Genomic DNA, 20,606 nt, shown 5'->3' with positions numbered 1-20,606 from the left:
ATCAGACAGAACGGGTTGGTTCTTGACTGTGTCATTCTTAGACTGGGTGAAATCAGTTGAGGAGCCAGCTCAACGTTTTTCAGTATAAGCAATTCATACTTTCAGTATAACGAAGATCTGCGAAACTGACTTAAACGTACGTGAACCAGACCCCAACCTTTACCTATGGCAATTAAATCAGATCTGATACCCCTCCCCCCAAATAAAACATGCTTAAACCTGGGGTTCTATGTAGCATGAACAGCAGAATTCTTTTTTAGTATCACCTTAGGCAGGATCGTATGTTATAAAGCAAGACGTACAAAATGTCATACATGGAAAATCTTGAGACTGTTATGGCCTGAGTCAAATACATCCAACACAAAGGACTGGGAACGAGTACATTAAGAGGACAATCTCAGCAGGATTTGGGCACGCGTAAAATGTTTTTTTTAGAGATTTGAGGCACGAATCAAAGTAGAAAAGTAGAAGGGGAAGAGGGGCAAGGAAAGTGGAACTTTCCTCTCCACCACAGCATAAGCACAGTAGAGAGGAAAGGGAGGAAAACAACTTCCTCTCTGGCAATCACTACAGTGCTGAGGCAGCCATTTCTCTTACCACTGCAACACTGCGCTAGCAGGAGAGGAATATCTCTGTCCTCTCCAGTGGAAATTCAGTGCTTTCTCTGCATTTCAGGGAGCCATCTCTGAAGAGCAGAGAGAGTGGTTTTCCTGTGCAACTGCAGGAGGGGAGGATCTTCGCAGCACGGCATTGCAATAGAGAAGGTACAGTGGTGCCCCGCAAGACGAACGCCTCGCAAAACGAAAAACTCGCAAGACGAAAGAGTTTTTCCTTTTTGAGTTGTTCCGCAAGACGAATTTCCCTATGGGCTTGCTTCGCAAGAAGAAAGCCCATAGGGAAATCTCCGGGGACCTCTTTTAAATGCTGGCGGTGGGGAGCAAAGCCTCCCCCCCCCTCCAGCCTTCAGAAGAGGTCCAGGAAGGCCGGCGGGAGCCAAAAGGCTTTGCTCCCCACCGCCAGCATTTTAAAAGCTGTCCGGGATAGCAGGGACGCTTTCCCGCTATCCCGGACCGCTTTTAAAATGCTGGCCGTCGGGAGCAAAGACTTTCGCCCACCGCCGGCCTTCAGAAGAGGTCCAGGACCTCTTCTGAAGGCCGGCGGGGGGCAAAAGTCTTTGCTCCCCTCCGCCTGCCTTCCTGGGACAGCGGAGACTTCACTGTCCCGGGGCGATCTTAAAATGCTGGCGGGCGGCAGCGAAGGCTTCGCTGCCGTCCCCCAGCATTTTAAAAGCCCCCGGGACAGTGGAGACTTCGCTGCCACCCGCCAGCATTTTAAAATCGCCCCGGACCTGGTCTGAAGGCGGTTTCCATAGGAACGCATTAATTGACTTTCAATGCATTCCTATGGGAAACCGTGCTTCGCAAGACGAAAAACTCGCAAGAAGAAAAAACTTGCGGAACGAATTAATTTCATCTTGCGAGGCACCACTGTAAAGGTAAAGGGACCCCTGACCATTAGGTCCAGTCGTGCCTGACTCTGGGGTTGCGGCACTCATCTCGCTTTATTGGCCGAGGGAGGCGGCGTACAGCTTCCGAGTCATGTGGCCAGCATGACTAAGCCGCTTCTGGCGAACCAGAGCAGCGCACGGAAACACCGTTTACCTTCCCGCTGGAGCGGTACCTATTTATCTACTTGCACTTTGACGTGCTTTTGAACTGCTAGGTTGGCAGGAGCTGGGACCGAGCAACGGGAGCTCACCCCGTCGCGGGGATTCGAATCGCCGACCTTCTGATCGGCAAGTCCTAGGCTCTGTGGTTTAACCCACAGAGCCACCCGCGTCCCTAATAGAGAATATATCCCCTTGCTTAACTTTCAAAGGCGCCTCTCTTTCCTCTTGCGCACCACCATTACTAGGCACAAAGTCCTTTCCGTTTCCTGACCGGTAAGACCTCCCAGTATTTGCAGCACGAAAGAAAGAGGAGAAGCCCTTCTGCAACAAGTAGAGGTGCTGCCACTGGCTAATCTCACAGGGGTAGGTGGACCTCTTCATGCAGTTTGCTAGGCCTGATTTAGCATGTAGACTCACCATTCCTGCTCTAAACAGCCAGCAAATTAACGGTCTGCCAGGGGTACCTCCAGCTCATCTCTAACAAGACACGGAGGCAAAGAATAGCTCCCAGATGGAAACTAGTTTTCACTTCTGGATAAATGCTACCAACAGGTAAATAAGGTCACAATTATCCCACTCTAAAGGCGGAAATAAGTAAGTGAGGAGAACAACAGCAGCAACAGCACAGAAACAAAAAGTTCAAATGCTTGCAATCCCAAATGTTTTCTCTGTTGAAAACGTTTATCTATTCACTTCATTTGTTGTTCTAGTAATCAATAGGATCCTCATGCAGAAAACTTACCATGGAGCGTAGAACTTAATGAAGGTGATTCCCTGAGACACTTCTTTATCAAAGTCTTTTTCAGAGAGGGAAAGGACTTTGCCCTGTCAAAGGAAAGGGAGGTGAAAGTCAAAACAGCTTCAAACATGCCAAGTGCGTACTTGGAAGTGATACAAGTCTCTCGCCACTGCTATGATGCTGTATTAAGAAAAAGGGGTGCATAGAGGAAGCCATGCCACAGTGTGGAGATTTCCCAATCTCTACCCAATACATGAGGCTTTTCAATACATCCCGAGTTTGCTTCCCCCTCCACAAAGCACCCTTGCTGGGCCAGGCCAATTGTTTTTCTCTGCAGTTCATCTACCATCAGGTGAGAGCCACTGGAAGGGGGGAAAGGGTGGCACTCAGACGTATGCAGCTGCACTCACTGAGGAGCTAATTAAAAGCAATCTGTAAAGCACTCCTTGAAAATCCCTCATGAGTACTGCAGCCTAAATGGACATCACTATCATTTTAATTTTCTGGATTCAAATTCCTTGTTCAGCACCTCCTGTTTTATTGTAGTCCCATCGTCCCCCTCCATTTGTTCCCTGCCTTCTTGCTGTGCCAACCCAAAACAGGGCAGAATCTGATCATGACTACCTCTGTCCTGGCAACAAGCTGTGATGTCACAAGGATGGTGACTTAAGTGAGAAAGAGGCTACAGGAAATGTAACATATACCATCCAATAGGGAGGGAACACCTCTCTATTTAGCTACATATATTATCTATCCATATACAGTGGTACCTCAGGTTACATACGCTTCAGGTTACAGACTCCGCTAACCCAGAAATAGTGCTTCAGGTTAAGAACTTTGCTTCAGGATGAGAACAGAAATCGTGCTCTGGCGGCACGGCAGCAGCAGGAGGCCCCATTAGCTAAAGTGGTGCTTCAGGTTAAGAACAGTTTCAGGTTAAGTACGGACCTCTGGAATGAATTAAGTACTTAACCTGAGGTATCACTGTATTATCTTTAAACTAAAAGGATGAGAGGCCAGGAACCATTTCATTCAGACACGAACCTAATATAGACAGTATAGCGACAAATGTATGTATGTTTGTGCACGTTTACATGAATGCACAGCTCCGTGGCAGCAGTCAAAGCACACTTTTTAAAAAGCAACAACAGCTTTATTGCAAATTCTGATCAAGTGTTATAACTAGAATCCTAGTGGAGGTGTGACAGCAAAATCGCAAGAATAATTTTTAGAGTTTGGGGAAAACATTTAAGAGGTATTATTTAGGACATGGGTAGGCAACCTAAGGCCTGGGGACCAGATGTGGCCCAATTGCCTTCTCAATCCAGCCTGCAGACGGTCTGGGAATCAGTGTGCTTTTACATGAGTAGAATGTGCCCTTTTATTTAAAATGCATCTCTGGGTTATTTGTGGGGCATAGGAATTCGTTCATTTATTATTATTATTATTATTTTCAAAATATAGTCCAGCCCCCCACAAGGTCTGAGGGACAGTGGACCGACGCCCTGCTGAAAAAGTTTGCTGACCCCTGATTTAGGACTTACCTCTTCTTCTGGAGTTGCTTCTCTAGGTGGTGACGGTGCTTCTGTAGGTTTAGCATCTCCTGAGGCTTCTTTGGCGTCTTTTAGCTGGGATTCTACATATTCTTTCAAAGAGTCCAAATCTCTCTTTCCTTTATATTGGTCAACCTACAAAACAACAACGACAACATGTGAATCATTTAGTTTAGGCAAACCTTTCTTGGATCCCCATTTGAAGATGTTCATGTTTAAGCACTCATTGCTACATATCTATATCATCCTACCAATTCATTAGCTTGGTTTATTGAATTCCACAGCTTAAGTTTTTTGTTTTTGCCAAGAAAGAGATCCTTGCAAATCTTAATGCATTCTGAGTAACAGAGTGAGAGTTTCAGTAAGTTAAGAGTTCCTTTTAAAAAGAATAAAAACTTTGCATTTTCACTTTTTTTAAAAGTCCACAAAAAACAAAACAAAACCACCCTGTGAGGAAAAAGCAGCTTCAAAATTTCTGGAAATTTCACACCTGTCTAGAACCCTGAGTTAGCAGGATTCTAAAAGGTGTGAGGAGCTTCCATGAGTATAGGAGGCCCTAAACAAGAGGGAACTTGAAAGGAGCTGTGCAACTACCAGGGGAGCGCTAAAGGCACAATACATGCAATAATAATAATAATATTCTTTATACCCCGCCCATCTGGTTGTGTTTCTCCAGTCACTCTGGGCGGCTCCCAACAAAATATTAAAAACATGATAAAACATCAAACATTAAAAACTTCCCTAAACAGGGCTGTCTTCAGATGTCTTCTAAAAGTCAGAGAGTTGTTTATTTCCTTGACATCTGTAGGAGGGCGTTCCACGGGGCAGGCGCCACTACCAAGAAGGCCCTTTGCCTTCAGCTCCTTTTAAAACTTGTGTCACCCCTTCAAGCGAGCAATAACTGAACAGGAAGGGCCAGGAATTAAGGCAAGTGCTCTGAAACCAAAGCACACATTCCGGGAGCAAGGTAATTATTATTTCCCCTGATACTCATGCATGCCCTCCATCACCCCACCCCACCCGACCCCGGTGAGGAGGAAAATCCACAAGGACTCAATGCTCCACTGACTGGAGCATATTCTCCTTTGCAGCCTTGTCCAAAGGCAACACACATGATGGTTTACACCTCTGTGAAAACGGGAGCTCAGTAGTGGAAGCTGGAGGTATTTTATATGTGTGTGTCTGCATTATATTTGTGTGTGTGTGTTTGTTCTACTCGGCATTTCACAGCTCCTATGACCTGTGGCTACGTAAAGCTTCAGTTTCACAAGCTACACCATCGGGCTTTCACAGTCCATTCCAGGGCAGGCCTGAAAGTGACATAGCCGATCCCATCACATAAACATAGGAAACGGAATAAAGGGGGCAAGCTTCGTAATAACCTCACCTTCTCTCCTCCTCTGAACCAAAGGAGGGTTGGGTAACCGCGCACTTGGTTTTCCGAGCAGACTTCATTATGTTGTGTGCAGTCCACCTGAAACACCACACAAGTATCAAGTAAAAAAGCCATTGTGAATTTCACAAAGTAAAGGTATAAGCTGTCAGCAGGTGCGCTGAAATATTTAACTCTCGCTGCTATGCAAAAAGAAGACACAACTGCTGAAGGGTGTCGCCATGATTACTTATATAAAGCAGCTAAACAATACTGGGCATGGCACATTATTGAAAACAGCACATTTTCCTGCCCTTGGGGTTGCATCTAAAAAACCATGGAACAAAAGAAGGGACCTGGGATGAAGAGATGAAAACATGCTATAAACTAAAACGAAGTAAAAGGAGTGATAATAAAACCTGAAAAATATAATGAAAGGAAATGAATTTGGGGGAGAGGAATGCAAGAAAACATATGAGGTCATATATGTAACGGGGAAGGAGTTCCATGCCTTAGAAGCTGTAAGAGAGACAAAGTACATAGCTAGAATGGACAGCTTGATAGGTTCGATGAATGGAAGGACCCAGGAGGAAAACAGAGAGAAAGCAGGAGTAGAAATGTGAAGAGACGCAAAATAAGACTCATGGGGCCAACAGATGACGCCAGTGAAGATAAAAACACAGAAGAGAAATATACAGAGGTGTAACATGATTGAAACATAACCAAACAAAAAGTTAAATGAGCAGAAGAGCTGGGAATGGAGAGAAGAATTTTAAGTGGGGAGATCTGTGAGGGAAGCATTACAATAACCCTTGCAACGTAAAAGGGAGAGTATAAGGGCTTAGGCAGAACCAATTGATCAGAAGGTGTGTGTGTGTGTGGTGCTTTTTAAAAACAGTATTATAAAAGAGAGAAGCGACAGACCTCAGCTAGAGCAGTAATGTGAGCCAAGCAAGAGAAAGAAGGATCAAAGACAATGCCCAGCCTCTTAACTTGCTGAGAAGACGGAAGAGTGAAGTTGCTGACTGAAAGAGAAAGAGAAGGGGAAATGTGATTTAAGGGGAAACATGACAAATTCCATCCTTTGTATACAGTGTTTGCGATAATGATCCAACATCTCAGCAGAAGGTGGTGTTAAGACAGTTGGAAGCATTAGACAGACTGGTGTTAGGAGGCAGTATTGGCTCTCAAAAGCGGGTGCTGGAAGCACAAAAGAGGGGAGGGTCCTTGCCTTCGTGGCCAGCTTTAGCTTTCCTGAAGGCACCTGGCTGGTCTCCCTTGGAAACAGGGCTGCTGGGCTAATGAACACTCAGGCTGACCCAGCAAGGCTCTTGAGATTTTTTTTGTAAGGGGGAAGAGAGAGAAAGGAACACAGCGAGAAAGAAAGGAAGAGAAAGGCAGAGTTGGACAGCACCGTGTAACAAAAGAATTTCAAGAGCAAGAGTAAATGGGCCAATGAAAGGACCTAAGGACTGAGAAGAAGAAGAAGAGTTTGGATTTGATATCCCGCTTTATCATTACCCGAAGGAGTCTCAAAGCGGCTAACATTCTCCTTTCCCTTCCTCCCCCACAACAAACACTCTGTGAGGTGAGTGAGGCTGTGAGACTTCAGAGAAGTGCGACTAGCCCAAGGTCACCCAGCAGCTGCAGGTGGAGGAGCGGAGACGCGAACCCGGTTCACCAGATTACGAGTCCACTGCTCTTAACCACTACACCACACTGAGCTCAGCAGACACCAGTTCAGAGAGGAAACTGAGAAAAAAAGAGTGCCATTAAGGGAAGCTTTAAAAGGACAAGTCACGATGGGAGGGAAGCCAAGAAAGGAGAGTATCAGCAAACCCCCAAATAACGCCGAGGACTAAGAAGCAGAGAGGGATCAATTGTATCAAAACATGAGTCAAGATCAATGAGAGCAAGAGGATTTCTTACAGGGCCGTCTCAATCGAATGCAGATGTTGAATACCAGCCTGGAAAAGGAACTGTTGTAAAAAGAAAACCTGGCTGCTGTTGTTCAAGTAGTTTGGATAGCAAAAGAAAGATAGAAATGGAAAGGAGGTGAGGGGTTCAAAGGGGAGTTAAAATAAAAATGGGGAACCACAGGGCAGGATTTACCTAACAAGCCCTGTCAGTGGAAGTCCTGCACAAGGAAGCAACAGGGCACTTGTGCAACTGGGCTCCCCACTCCTGCTCTGCCCTCAAATAGGCTCTGGGGGCACTGGGAGAAGGCATAGCAAGTTTAAAGCACAACAGGGAATGGCGAGAAGAAAGGTAAAGGCTGAAAATAGAACAAGATTTATACGATACTCTGGTTTCTCTTCAGATTGTATAAATAGAAATAGAGAGGAAAGAACAGATGGAGTATTTGTTGTGGAAAAAAGGAAGTAAAGAAGGAAGAGGGGGAACTGGGTCAAAAGGACTGAAGGAAGAAGAAAAGCAACAGCAGGAAATGAAAGCAGAGAAGATGGGTAAAAAATAGTGATGATAATGAAGAATACAGGCAGAACTAGAGTGTAATGAAGAATGAAGAGTGGAAATCGATAAACTATTGGACAAAATTATTACAAGAAAGTGATGAAGGGACAGCAGAGGAGGAGGATAATGATGAGCATGAAGTAGCAAACCGATGCTAAGGATGGAGAAGTTGAAGACTGAAGAAAGTGAAAAAATTAAGCTTGGTTAGAAGAAGGATAAGATGAAAGCATTAAATTAGAATTAAGTCAAAACTGGTCCAGGGGCATCCAGGAGCTCTGACCCAGAAGCAAAAGGAGCATGAGAAGGGAGAGAAGAAAGGCTAAGGTGCCTGGGGTAAATGTTGCAGAAAGAAGAGCTCCTGTTCACTGCTCCATTCATTCAGCCAGGCCCTCTTCCACTCTGTTCCCTCATCTCAGTTTTCTCCCAGCATTCAGTCAGCATTTGTTGCCTCCTAAGCAACAAATGTAAACTGTTAGTCCCCTCTTAGAGTCCCCCCCCCCACCATTTTTCGGGTGCTTCTGCAAAAAATGGGGGTTTCCCTAAACCTGCAGCTATTGCAGGGTGGTTTATGTATTTATTTAAACCCCTTGTTTACCTGCCTTTCCTCATCAAAAGCTGTGCATGGGTGGCGTTGCTTTGGCTGCATAAGCAATGGCATTCATAGCCATTTGTATGGAATGATTAGACAAGGTCTAAGATGCAAACAGCAGAATGGATGGGAGATGCGAGAAGTGAGAGTGGCAGAAGGAGGCAATCTTGAAGACAGAGAAAATGCCGAGCACAAATTTATCAGAATGAGGGTTAATTTGTAAAGTGAAACCAACAGGAATAAGAATTGGAAGGGAAGAAAGGAGGAAAGTAAGCCAGTACTCTAAAGTCAAGACATGGATGAACAGGATGGTGATAAATCATAGCAGCCCACAAATTAAAAGGAGCCGTGAAAAGAAAACACAATTAAACTATGGAACTCACTGCCACAGGAGGCAGTGCAGGCCACCAACCTTAGATGGCTTTAAAAGAGGATTAGGCAAATTCAGGGAGGATATCAAAGACTACTAATGATGGCTATGCTCTGCCTCTGTTGCTGGAAACCACGGGAGGGGAGAGTGCGCTTGTGCTCAAATTCTGCTTGTGGGTTTATCACAGGCTTGGCAATTATAAGAACAGGATTCTGGACTAAATGGGCCACTGGCCTGATCCAGCTGGCTCTTCTTATGTTGGAAACAAGATAAAGAATTAGAAGAGGGGAAATCAAGAATCTGCAGCAAGCAAGAAGATGAGAACAGATGACTTGCCACTACAAACGTCAAGGTGGCAGGAGTGAGAAAAGACTAGTGAATGACTTAAGGAAGAGCATTCAAGGCAGCAGTCAACTGGAGAGACTGGAAGAGCAAGAAGAGAGAAAATTCAGAGGAAGAAACCAAGCAGTGTGGCTTATTCGATAGCTGCAGGAAAGTAAATGAGAATGATAAGCAAGGCAAACCAACAACAACATGACAGAGAACTTAAACTAAATTAGGATGATGAGGGCAATGTGCAGTAGGGCCAGCACTGAGAGCAACACTACCAGCTAACCAGCGTGAAATAAGGGGTGGGGAAATGGAGACGTCAGAGAACAGCAGTCCAAACACCCTTGAAAAGCAAAATTGCAAACACTTTGCACAATGGCCTGGATCCAGACGAACAGCACAATCCTACCCAGGACTTTACCCAGAAGTAAGTCCAATGGAACTCAATGGGGCCTATTCCCAGGTAAACGGGGTTAGGATTACATCCAAAATCCATTACACTTTGTAGCTCCATTGAAATCAGTGAGGACAGTTAAGTTTCGGCAAGTTTAGATCCAATTGATTTCAGTGGGTTTAAAGTGTAACAGGCTTGGTGTTACTCAATATTTTTAAGGCAGGTAGAACACTTGTCTGCGTTGGTTTCAATAAGCATTTATTTGCCCCCTTCCAAACTTGCTCTCGGCTTAGAAAAACAAAATGAAAATATTGATTTAATTTAAAAAAACAAAAAATAAGTATCAGACTTTCCTTCCAATGTCATGTGTAGTTTGTCTCCCAAAAGACCCCGAATACTTTATTTCGTCTAAACTATTAACCGTGCACCCAGTTGAACATTTCAGGCTGGGAGAGCAATCTTTTCCACCAGAAAGCTAACAATATGACTACACTCCTGTTTTTATAGTTAGCTGAAGTTGTTCCAACACCCACACACATCTGCCTGAAGATGGAAAGAAGGGCTCCATCATCATAAAAGTAAGCTGTAGGGACCCTGCCTTTTCCTTCTTTAAAATAACAAGGCCCTGGTATGGCTATATTCCTATTAACCACTCATTCACTTGCCCACAAAGAGTAAGAATCCCTCCTGTGTAAGCACTTTGCTACTTACTGTTTCTGTAACAGATGATTTGTTTGATTTTGCTGTTAACTGTCCTGATTTTTACAGTGGTACCTCGGGTTACATACACTTCAGGTTACAGACTCCACTAACCCAGAAATAGTACCTCGGGTTAAGAACTTTGCTTCAGGATGAGAGGTGAAATCGTGCAGTGGTGGGGCAGCGGGAGGCCCCATTAGCTAAAGTGGTGCTTCAGGTTAAGAACAGTTTCAGGTTAAGAACGGACCTCTGGAATGAATTAAGTACGTAACCAGAGGTACCACTGTATTTTTATGTTATTTTTTTAAATGTGGAAAGGCTGGGTACAAAGGTTTTAAATGAGTAAATAAGCTTCCCTGTGACATACACACAGGTAAGATAAATATTTTGTGGGCAGGTTCCAGCAAAACAAGCAAGGCACCAGAAATTTTTTTAAAAACCAAGATGTGCGAATGGACTGCCAGGAGTATTATACCACAGAGTAAATGAAGTTAATTGCGGGTTAATGGAGCAAACAGCGTTCTCCCATCATAGATGTTACTGTCCAAGTACATAATGTTAAATTTAAGACCTTGTAAACGAAGCCTACCTTGCCAATCTTGGCAGTCCCCGAATTTTCAAGGTGCTGGGCCAACTGCTCCCAAGTTGGCGCCAGGGCCTTGCAGTGGCCACACCAGGGGGCAAAGAATTTGATAAAGTGATTGCCTAAAAACAAAAAACAAGGCGTATGTAAATAAACAGCACTCAGTTCACTCATTCCAGCAGTGATTAAGTGTCTGTCTTTATGCAGACAAACAACACTTGAATGTGTACTGCTACCCTTTGCCATGACTGGGTTTCCATTCTCAAGAGGTGGGGATCCTGATCCCAGCATCACACAGCTGCCCTGTGTAAAGCAGGGGGCTCGCTCCCACCTGTAGCTCCCAGTCACTTCCTCCATACGTCCCCTAGCATAACCACTTAGAAACCTTGGTAAGATAAGCAAGGTAACCTTGCCTGACATTCTTCCCCAATCCCTTCTCTACCACACTGCACTCAAAAACTTTATGCAGCACTTTTCTTTTTTTACACAAGGCTTCTAAAGGTAAAAGGTAAAGGACCCCTGGACAGTTAAGTCCAGTCAAAGGTGACTGAGGGGTTGCAGAGCTCATCTGGCTTTCAGGCAGAGGGAGCCGGCATTTGTCCACATGTGGCCAGCGTGACTAAACCGCTTCTGGCGCAACGGAACACCGTGACGGAAGCCAGAGCGCACGGAAACGCCGTTTACCTCCCTGCCACAGAGGTACCTATTTATCTACTTGCACTGGCATGCTTTCGAACTGCTAGGTTGGCAGCAGCTGGGACCAAGCAATGGGAGCTCACTCCGTCACGGGGATTCGAACCGCCGACCTTCCGATCAGCAAGCCCAAGAGGCTCAGTGGTTTGGACTACAGCGCCACCCGTGCCACAAGGCTACTAAAGCATCTTGATTCCAAAATGTTTCCTCTAAAACGTCATCTCCTCTGAGTCTTGCAGGCCTCGAGGTTATCAGCAGGTGAAAGGTTATCAGCAACTGATGGCCTTTTGGAGTTCTCAGTGGAGAAAGTTTGTTGGAGGTGCCAGAACAACAAGGATGGGAAAAGGCCTTTCCTTGAACCACTGGTCTCACTGGGTCTGAAGAAGGCTCAGAGCAATCTCCATCTGCCCTGGAAGTATGTTGCCAAGCATCAGGTCCTGGGTAACAGCCGAGTTCTGAGGATCACAGTTCATCTTAGTAAGCTGAACGTAGGCCCTTTGCCTCCATAAGGACACAAAAAGAGCCACGCTGGATCAGCCCAAAGACATCTAGTCCAGCACTCTTTTCTTACAGTAGCCAACCAGATACCTATAGAAAGCTTGCAAGGAGGACCTGGGTGCTCACAGCCTCTTCGCTTTCCCCTTCACACAAATCAGGGAACAAGTCAGGAAGTCTTTGGTTGCATCCAAACTGGGAAACTATGGTTAATAGCTTGGGAACAATGCAGGGCATGATGCCAACTTCCAACCACGGTTTCAGGCTTGCTCTGAAACCATTAACTAAAACCTTCCTGATTTCATAGAAACACAGAAGGGACTACGAGGGTCATCTAGTCCAACCCCCCCTGCAAAGCAGGGATCTTTTGCCCAATGTGAGCATCAAACACACAGCCCCAAGATAAAGAATCTCATTCTCTACCAATTGAGCTGTCCTTTGTTCACTTGCCTACGTGAAAGGAGGAGTTGTAGTGGCTACATGCAGAGGGCATGAGGATGATTTGTAACTCGGCTTCAAAACTCGGGATATGAACATTCAGAACATGGCAAGTGTCATGAGTTTGCAATGCTTGAGCTGTGACCCAGGAACTCTCAATATTAAATCTCATTTCTGCTACACAGATTCATTAGATAGATTATGGGACACTGTACCACTGTTACATAAATATAAAGAGCATTTTTTTTTAAAAAAGGGAAGGATTTGCAGCAATAACTATCAAGCTACCTTCTGCAACATGCGTTTTGAAATTAGCCGATGTGAGCTCATATAGACCCTGCTTCGATTCCGGGTCTTTGGGAGACTCTGGTTCAGAATCTTTCTCCTATCATACAAAGGAAAATTAGATTAACAACGCGATTGTATCTCAAGACAGACACAGCTGGTTATATAGCTGCATGCATAATGAAACTGCAAGTATAAATTTGTGGTTATACTCACAACTGCAAACATGACAATACTTGTTCGAATTTTCAGATAAAAGCACACACCTATAAGCTAACGTGCTTGTATACACATTTGTAAAACTCATGCCATCCATCCAAATTTAACTACTACTTGCATGGAATTATTTTTCCCCAAAGGTAAACACAACCACATGTATATAATGTATGTTATGTCTGCAGATCAATAAATTTTATTTTCCTAGAGCAACAAATGAGAGGCAGCCAACTTTCAAGAAAAAAAACAAATCAATGCTGGCAGCAGAAGCAGCAGCACTAAGGGCATGTTGTGGGGCTGCAGGGTGAGTGAGTGAGCAAGAGAGTGTGTGTTTGTGTGTGTGTAGAGCTCTAAGTTAAACCAGTTTACTTCCTTAGCCCACACCTAACCAGGAGAGCTTGCATTTGGTTCAGTGTAGGAATGAAGGATAAAAAAAATAATAATACCCACATTCAGCTACCGTTTCCCTTCAATGTGAACGGCACTGGTTTTTAAAAACATGGACATTATTGATGGCTGTTCATCACTGCCCAGCTCAAATTATTAGAGGAAGAGGTAGGATAGCACAAGGCCCCAGACCTTCAACTTGTCCAATTTTAGTCACATCGCATCCCTTCTTTATTTTCTAACACATTATCTAAGGGGGGAAATGCAAAACGTATGGCCTTCTGGCTTTCTATGGGCTCCCCTTATAGTTCAGTAACTGATATGCTGTATTTGCACTCTTTTAAAAACAAACAAAAAACCATTTGAATGGCATTTTATTTTGTGTCTCCTGAAAGAAGGAAGGACTCTTTCATCACTTACAGCAGGTTCTTCTTTTAGTGTCTTCAGCATCCAGTTCTCCAGCGACTGAAAGTCTCTAGGTCCCTGGTATTTTGCAGCTTCTTGGCCTGGTCTAAGCAGTTTCAGGCTGCAAATGCAAGACAACAAATGCAAATGTTTTTAAGGTCATGCAATGTCAAAACATTCTGAAAACGGCTGTACTTTTGCCCTCATGTCCCAGCTCAAAGAACCTTCCTCAGGGTGGTCTCTTTAATCCTAATTTTTCACAGTTGTGTTGATTTCAGTAGCGTGGCATTAGGCTTTCCAAGGCCACAATTTCTCTGCAAACTTTCAAAAAGACTTAAAAAACTGAAGACAGCTTCAAATCTAACTGTGATGGAGATAGTCTGAATGCCCTTTCACTGCCGTGAAAACGTAACAGTACCACCTTCTGTACCCAAAACAAACTATTTGCAATGCGGGGGGGGGGGGAGGGGTCTATAGATTAGTGCCTGTGACGTCACTAGCATATCTGCACCTCCACCCAAACAATTCATGGAGCAGTTCTGCAACTGCTTTAAAATTGCTTGTGTTGCTTTTTCTTGGTAATGTCAAGGGCAAAAAAAGGTAAAGGACCCCTGACAGTTAAGTCCAGTTGCGGACGACTCTGGGGTTGCGGTGCTCATCTCGCTTTGCAGGCCGAGGGAACCAGCATTTGTCCGCAAACAGTTTTTGCAGGTCATGTGGCCAGCATGACTAAGCCGCTTCTGGCAAACCAGAGCAGTGCACGGAAACACCGTTTACCTTCCCACCAGAGTGGTACCTATTTATCTACTTGCACTTTTTTGGCGTGCTTTTGAAGTGCTAGGTGGGCAGGAGCAGGGACCGAGCAACAGGAGCTCACCCCGTCATGGGAATTCGAACCGCTGACCTTCTGATCAGCAAGCCCAAGAGGCTCAATGGTTTTAGACCACAGCGCCACCTGCGTTTACTAATATAAACTCTGCTTATATACACACACGTATATATTTGAGGACAGCATGCCTGACACATAAAGGGACAGAGCCAATCGCATGTTTAAACTTGCAAGATATGTGTTACAAGCCCAACTGCAAGGCTAGGTTCTCACACTACAAGTAAAGAGCCCATTATGACTACTGCTGAATGTTACACCTGTCTTCTTATGAAACATTTTATATCAGCATATTAAGAAATCTAAAGTGAAAAAAATGTTAAGAAACTTAGACCAGAGGCTCATCACTATCTGCCCATACACGTCGTTGGATAATTCACAGTAAGTATGAAATCAAGAAACTGCCGACCTCATGAAAATTCAGCCTGCCCAGGCTGTGGGTATATACGCCCCACAACAGGGAAGAGCTCATCGAAGAGAGGCTATATCTGCAGAATCATCTAACAGGCTACCCTTGCCAAGACGCTTCCAGGGTGTAGTCAATTAGGTTCTTCCTGGTTTAGCAAACGAACACGGGCCTTGGAGAAGGAAACGCTGAGTAATTACTATACCAGATGAGGTGTGGTCCTCTCACCCCAACCTACCGGAGCAACTCAACCACCTTCTGCTAGCTATAAAACCTTTGCATCACCGTGGCACATTTGCACAGCTGTTCCTCTTATCCATGCACAGGGAAACATATGGGTGTGCTCACTGCATTTTTCACTAAAACCCAAGAGGAGCAAGGAGGAAACAGAAAGCGCATCAAATGTTGGAAGGTTTTCAGTGCTAGTACTCCTCAGTCTAGATCCACTGAAGTTAATGAGTATGGCCAATTAATTTCAATGGGTCTACTCTGAGCAGAAGCTAGTTGAATACGGCCCATTGCTTTTATTTCCTTGTGCAAATATGTATCACTTCAGAATACATAATCCCATGGTACAGTCCACGGGCACATAAACCCACAAACCATGTTGAAGCTAAGCAGGTCTGGGCAGTGCCTAGGAGAGGCATTGGCTGGCTTCAGTTTTCCCTGCATCATGATTTTTGTCACTGCCTGCTCTTGTGGTTCGCTGTCCCCTGAATGAGGCAGGTGAGAGCTGATCCTGCAGAGTTAACAAGGACTGCAGGAATCGAGAGAAGCACTGGCTGACTTCACAGTGTTCCTCACATTGTGAGTTTTGCGTAGCACACAGACACACGCATCACGATTCAAGATATATTGCCAGGGTCAAAAAATTATGAAACTGAAGTCACAATATGGACATCAAACCAGTTTTGGATGATATATTGATATTATCACCTAAGTGCCTAGATTTCCCAAGAACCTCATAAATGCTGCCTTGAGTTCCATAACAGAACAAAGTCAGGATATAATTTAAGAAAATAAAGCAACAATATTAAGAGGGCTTTTTTAAAACAATCACTATGTGATTGCTACATGGGCTGCTGCTAGGTAGGTCTGTTCACAAAACAGGGAAAAAGAGGATTCTGGTCCTTCCAAGAAATAGAATCTAATGTATAATACACAATACAGTACATTTCATGCACTTGGCAAAAAAGACAAGCCTGATGACATTTAGCATTTCACCACAATGCTACACTAGGTAAAGGTAAAGGGACCCCTGACCATTAGTTCCAGTCATGGCCGACTCTGGGGTTGTGGTGCTCATCTCGCTTTATTGGCCGAGGGAGCCGGCGTACAGCTTCTGGGTCATGTGGCCAGCATGACTAAGCCACTTCTGGTGAACCAGAGCAGCGCACGGAAACACCGTTTACCTTCCCGCCGGAGCGGTATCTGTTTATCTACTTGCACTTTGACGTGCTTTCGAACTGCTAGGTTGGCAGGAGCAGAGACCAAGCAACAGGAGCTCACCCCATAGTGGGGATTCAAACCGCTGACCTTCCAATCAGCAAGCCCTAGGCTCTGTGGTTTAACCCACAGCGCCACCTGCGTCCCTCACTATAAGCACTCAAAAGCAACTGCCCCCCCCCTCATGCTGGCATGGGCCTAAGGGAGATACAGAGAACAACTGAATGATGCAATGCTCCTTTAAACGTACGTCGGGTACCCTCTGACACTATACTCAGAACATAGTGGCGTATCCGCAGTGCAGTCCACTTTGACGACATAGACCTGAGGATCTTCCATACTGTTGTACTTGTCTGCAAGATCATTCCATGTTGGCTGCAGGCGCTGGCAGTGCCCACACCTGGAGTAAAAAAGAAGATGATTAATGAATTCATTTTCCTTTGTTCAACCACACTTATCGTCTAACAGAAGCCTGGGGGCTGGGCTTTGGTCTGATTTCAGGTTTCATCTGATGTTTCTCAAACCGTGTTCTGGGGAAACACTCAGGTTCCTTGGAAGCTTATCGGTAATTTCAATAATGGCCGGAAAGATTCTCTAAAAGATTTCTCATCTCCTCTTACTGATGGGGTGCCACCAAGGGAGTGTACTGGGTGCAATCTTAGTTTACGCGAGTTAACAGTGATGTGAAATGAGTATATAGCCTAGAACATCCCAGAAACCTCAGCGTCTTGCTGAGAGAGAGACAGCAGATTTCCTGCACAAAACTTGATATGATGGAAAGGACTCCCAAAATATACAAAGTCTGAAATCACTGTATCTAGCAACTAATGTGCCTCAAAAACTTATTATTACTACTATTATTAATAATTACTTTTGACAAACACTCAGCAGAGTTTTAAGCATTTGTTCTGACATTAGTTAGTTAGTTGTTCAAAGAGATAAAGAGTCTAAAGCAGCTCTTTGGATCCCAAACATAATAATGCTGCTTTGAAGAAGATTGCATTACAACAGCAAACAGTGTGGATGCAGAAAACCGAATCATCAAGTTGATGTGAAGTTCAATCAAGACCATCACTGGACAAGAAGCATCAGGTATATTCTGTAAAACCTCCCAATGTAGTGTAGGAAAGGCACTTTTCTTTAACCTCACAATATGTGTCACCCTGACGCTAATCCACGATATCTATAAGTGGTTAGGAGCTCAAGCAGACCAATTCCATCTCCCTCCATTTTCTTCTATTTTTTTAAACTGATACTGTCAACATTGCACAAGTCAAAATTGAGCTGCTTTAGGGCTTCCAAACATTTCTTTTTATTTTACAAAGTAGTATCCATTTTCAAAGACTCCCCCCAAGTGTGCAGAAATCATCCCTATATTTATAGGTGGCCTGTTTTACTTCCACACTGATTGGTGCAAGACCACACAAGTCTGGCATTACTGTGTCATGCATTAGAGAGATGTATGGTCCACTCATTCCTTTCCCAGGGTTCCTTTGTCCTCTTCAGAGCAATTTTGCAAAGGCCAAAACTCACATTATGATTTACCCTCTAGCAAGCTAGCTTGAATGAATTGATTAATTATGGTCACAGACCAGAAATAGCAAGCTAGATGTGTACCCAGAAGCATCCTGGAAAAAGAGGGAAGACCATGAACTCAATGACTGGGGTGACTATTTGCAAATGTTACAATCAGTAAGGGATCACTTGCATACATAGGGAAATTCCACCCCCACCCCACCAAGTGTCCCTCTGGCTACCGCAAGGCATGTGTGGAGAAAGACAAAGGATAATGAATCTTTTCATGCCTCAAGTATAACATATAATGCAGGTGTGCAACATCTGTGGCCTTCCAGGTGTTGCTGAACTCAAACTCCTAGCATCCTTGACCACTGGCTATGATAGCTGGGGCTGAATAGAACTTGGGAGTCCAACAACTCCCTGCTTTCCCATGTTAAAAGGGACATTTCCCTATGATGAAGTTAGGGAAACCCAGATTGCACATCTCATGGCAGAAGAAATGCTCAAATTCTGCCTTTATAACAATGAGCTGTATATGTGAAGACACCCACAGAAGATGCCTATTTGTATTGCAGAAAGAGGAATTGAAAACCTCTGGATTATTTAACTCAACATAGCCCTCATCTGGATGAAGGGGGCGGGGGTGGGAGCACCAGGAGAAAGCCTGTGCTGATGTTTCATGTTAGGAGTTTCCCCCGTTTATCTTTCTAGCTATAAATGCACATTTGAAGTGGGGACACGCAGGAGACCAGAGATACTATTGGAGCTAAAGGGGGCAACCTGACTAGGCCATTGCTAGCTACTTGAAATTGCCCCCCATGTAACCCAAGTGGCGACTCTGCTCCTGATTTGCAGCGCAATTCCTACTAGGAGTCTACCCCTTTAAAAATAAAATTTTAAAGTCAGTTCAGTGCTGATTGAACCCTTCTCAATTATTAAGATGGTTGGGTGACGCCAGAAGTCTCCTGCTTTGCCTTGCCAGGAGCTCTGCACAGATCAACACTTCCTATATTAACATCTCAGAGCAAGATTATCTGTGCATATAGACTCTGTCTCAGAAGGAGCTCTTTCTATTTACCTTTTTCTTTGCCCTGAGGCACAGACCTAGGAAAGATGTGAATTCTTAATTAGCTGTTTGCATTTACTGCAGAAGCTTCAGCTGCCTTAAGAGAAAATAGCTTGGAAACCATTTTTGCATGGGCTTTATTTGAGGACTATGCAACACTGCTTATGAATTTTCAGTGAGTTTAAAAATGGCATTTTATTAATGATAGAGCTGGTCTGAGACCAAGTTCTGGCCCGAGTCTGAGTAGACCTAGGCTCAAATTAAAGGAGGGGAGGAGAGGGGAAAGAGGTTAACATGCTATGTTCTGCTGTTTTGTTTAGATTCCACTTAGGGTGTGTGTGTATTTTTTGCTTTGCCTTTGGTCAGTTAGGACCTGTGAATGGGATCCAGCAATGACAGACTTATCTGCAACAACAGAAATGATTTTTCTATGGGTCCTTTGTATGCCTATGAAAATTTGAACAAAAAAAGTATATCAAAGTTTTTTAAAAGGCACAAATACTCCATTAGTTTTCCCTTTACTCTCTATTTAATGTTAGGCCAGATACATATTTTTTCAGTTTCTTTTTAAAGACACTTGAAAAACAGCAAAGTTTTTTTTTAAAAAAATAATAATGTACTGGTAGGCAAACTACTAAACCTTTCTGTAGGCTAGCAATGTGTGAACAAATCTGCAACCCTGAAGTTGCCATTTTTCTAATCACAGAAGTTGTCTCTGCAATCTTCTGCGTGCCTCCACTCCAGAATGTACACTGCTCACATGCATAGCTCATTTGTGTGCGCACAGTTACCTGACTTCTGTGCTGGCCATCACGTGAACACACCTGCACTTAAAATGCACACACAAATAAGTGATGAGCTACTTCGGGTATTACGACCACCAATCGATCTGACATAACTTGCCCCCATGAACTTTTTCATTTAGCAACCTAAAAGCCCTGCCCACCTCGTCCCAACATCCTGTTCTTCTTACCAACCAGATGCCCGTGGGCAGCCCAAAAGCAAGACCTGAGCGCGATAGCCCTCTCCTGACTTGCCCATCCACCCCAACGACCCACTTTCAGAAGCACACTGCCTCAAGACAGTGCAGGTACCAACATGGCTAGTATTTATACCCTGCTGGGTCCCATGGGCGAAGGGCAGCTTACGGTAATGCCATTAAACTCTCTCTGGGGACAGAGGGTAAAAGTCACAAGTGGGGGCAGGCTGCAGCAGCTACTTCTGCAGGGAAAGAAAACCTCCTCGCGTGTTTTCTGCCCCTGAGGTGGTAGAGCACCTGCTCTCTCCCCAACCGCACCCAGAAATAATGATAGGGCGCAGAGGCAGCACAGCTAGATTAACAGAATCATAGGACTGTAGAGTCGGAAGGGGACCCAGGGGGTCATCTAGTCCAACCCGCTGCCGTGCAGGAAGATGCAGCTGTTCCCAAAAAGGGGGGCTGCTGCTGCGAGATCCCGCCAACTTCTCCACAAATAGAGACTTTTTAAAAGACCCCTTTGGACGCGTGTGCGCATTTGGGGAGGCAGCGGGTGGAGGATGATGGAGGAGGAGCCTCCGCCCCCCCCCAGCCGGCTGGACCCCCCGCCCCAGCCGCC

The 20,606-nt window shown here is 44.7% G+C and overlaps 1 protein-coding gene across 1 annotated transcript in view; it reads right to left on the bottom strand.

Annotated features, from left to right (window-relative positions):
• Positions 1 to 20,606, bottom strand: part of TXNDC5 (thioredoxin domain containing 5) — a 29,278-nt gene that overhangs the window by 8,003 nt on the left and 669 nt on the right. The window contains exons 2-8 of the mRNA XM_083747373.1: positions 16,678 to 16,827; positions 13,705 to 13,810; positions 12,685 to 12,781; positions 10,777 to 10,892; positions 5,349 to 5,435; positions 3,953 to 4,096; positions 2,412 to 2,494 (exon numbers count right to left, since the gene is read on the bottom strand). Of these exons, the coding sequence (XP_083603499.1) occupies positions 2,412 to 2,494; positions 3,953 to 4,096; positions 5,349 to 5,435; positions 10,777 to 10,892; positions 12,685 to 12,781; positions 13,705 to 13,810; positions 16,678 to 16,827 (783 nt within the window). The remainder of the gene's footprint in view (positions 1 to 2,411; positions 2,495 to 3,952; positions 4,097 to 5,348; positions 5,436 to 10,776; positions 10,893 to 12,684; positions 12,782 to 13,704; positions 13,811 to 16,677; positions 16,828 to 20,606) is intronic.

The sequence above is a fragment of the Podarcis gaigeae genome, assembly GCF_964106915.1.
Source record: "Podarcis gaigeae genome assembly, chromosome: 7".
Lineage (NCBI taxonomy): Eukaryota > Metazoa > Chordata > Lepidosauria > Squamata > Lacertidae > Podarcis > Podarcis gaigeae.
The sequence above is the reverse complement of the archived record's forward strand: the minus strand, read 5'-3'. Positions and strand labels throughout refer to the sequence as shown.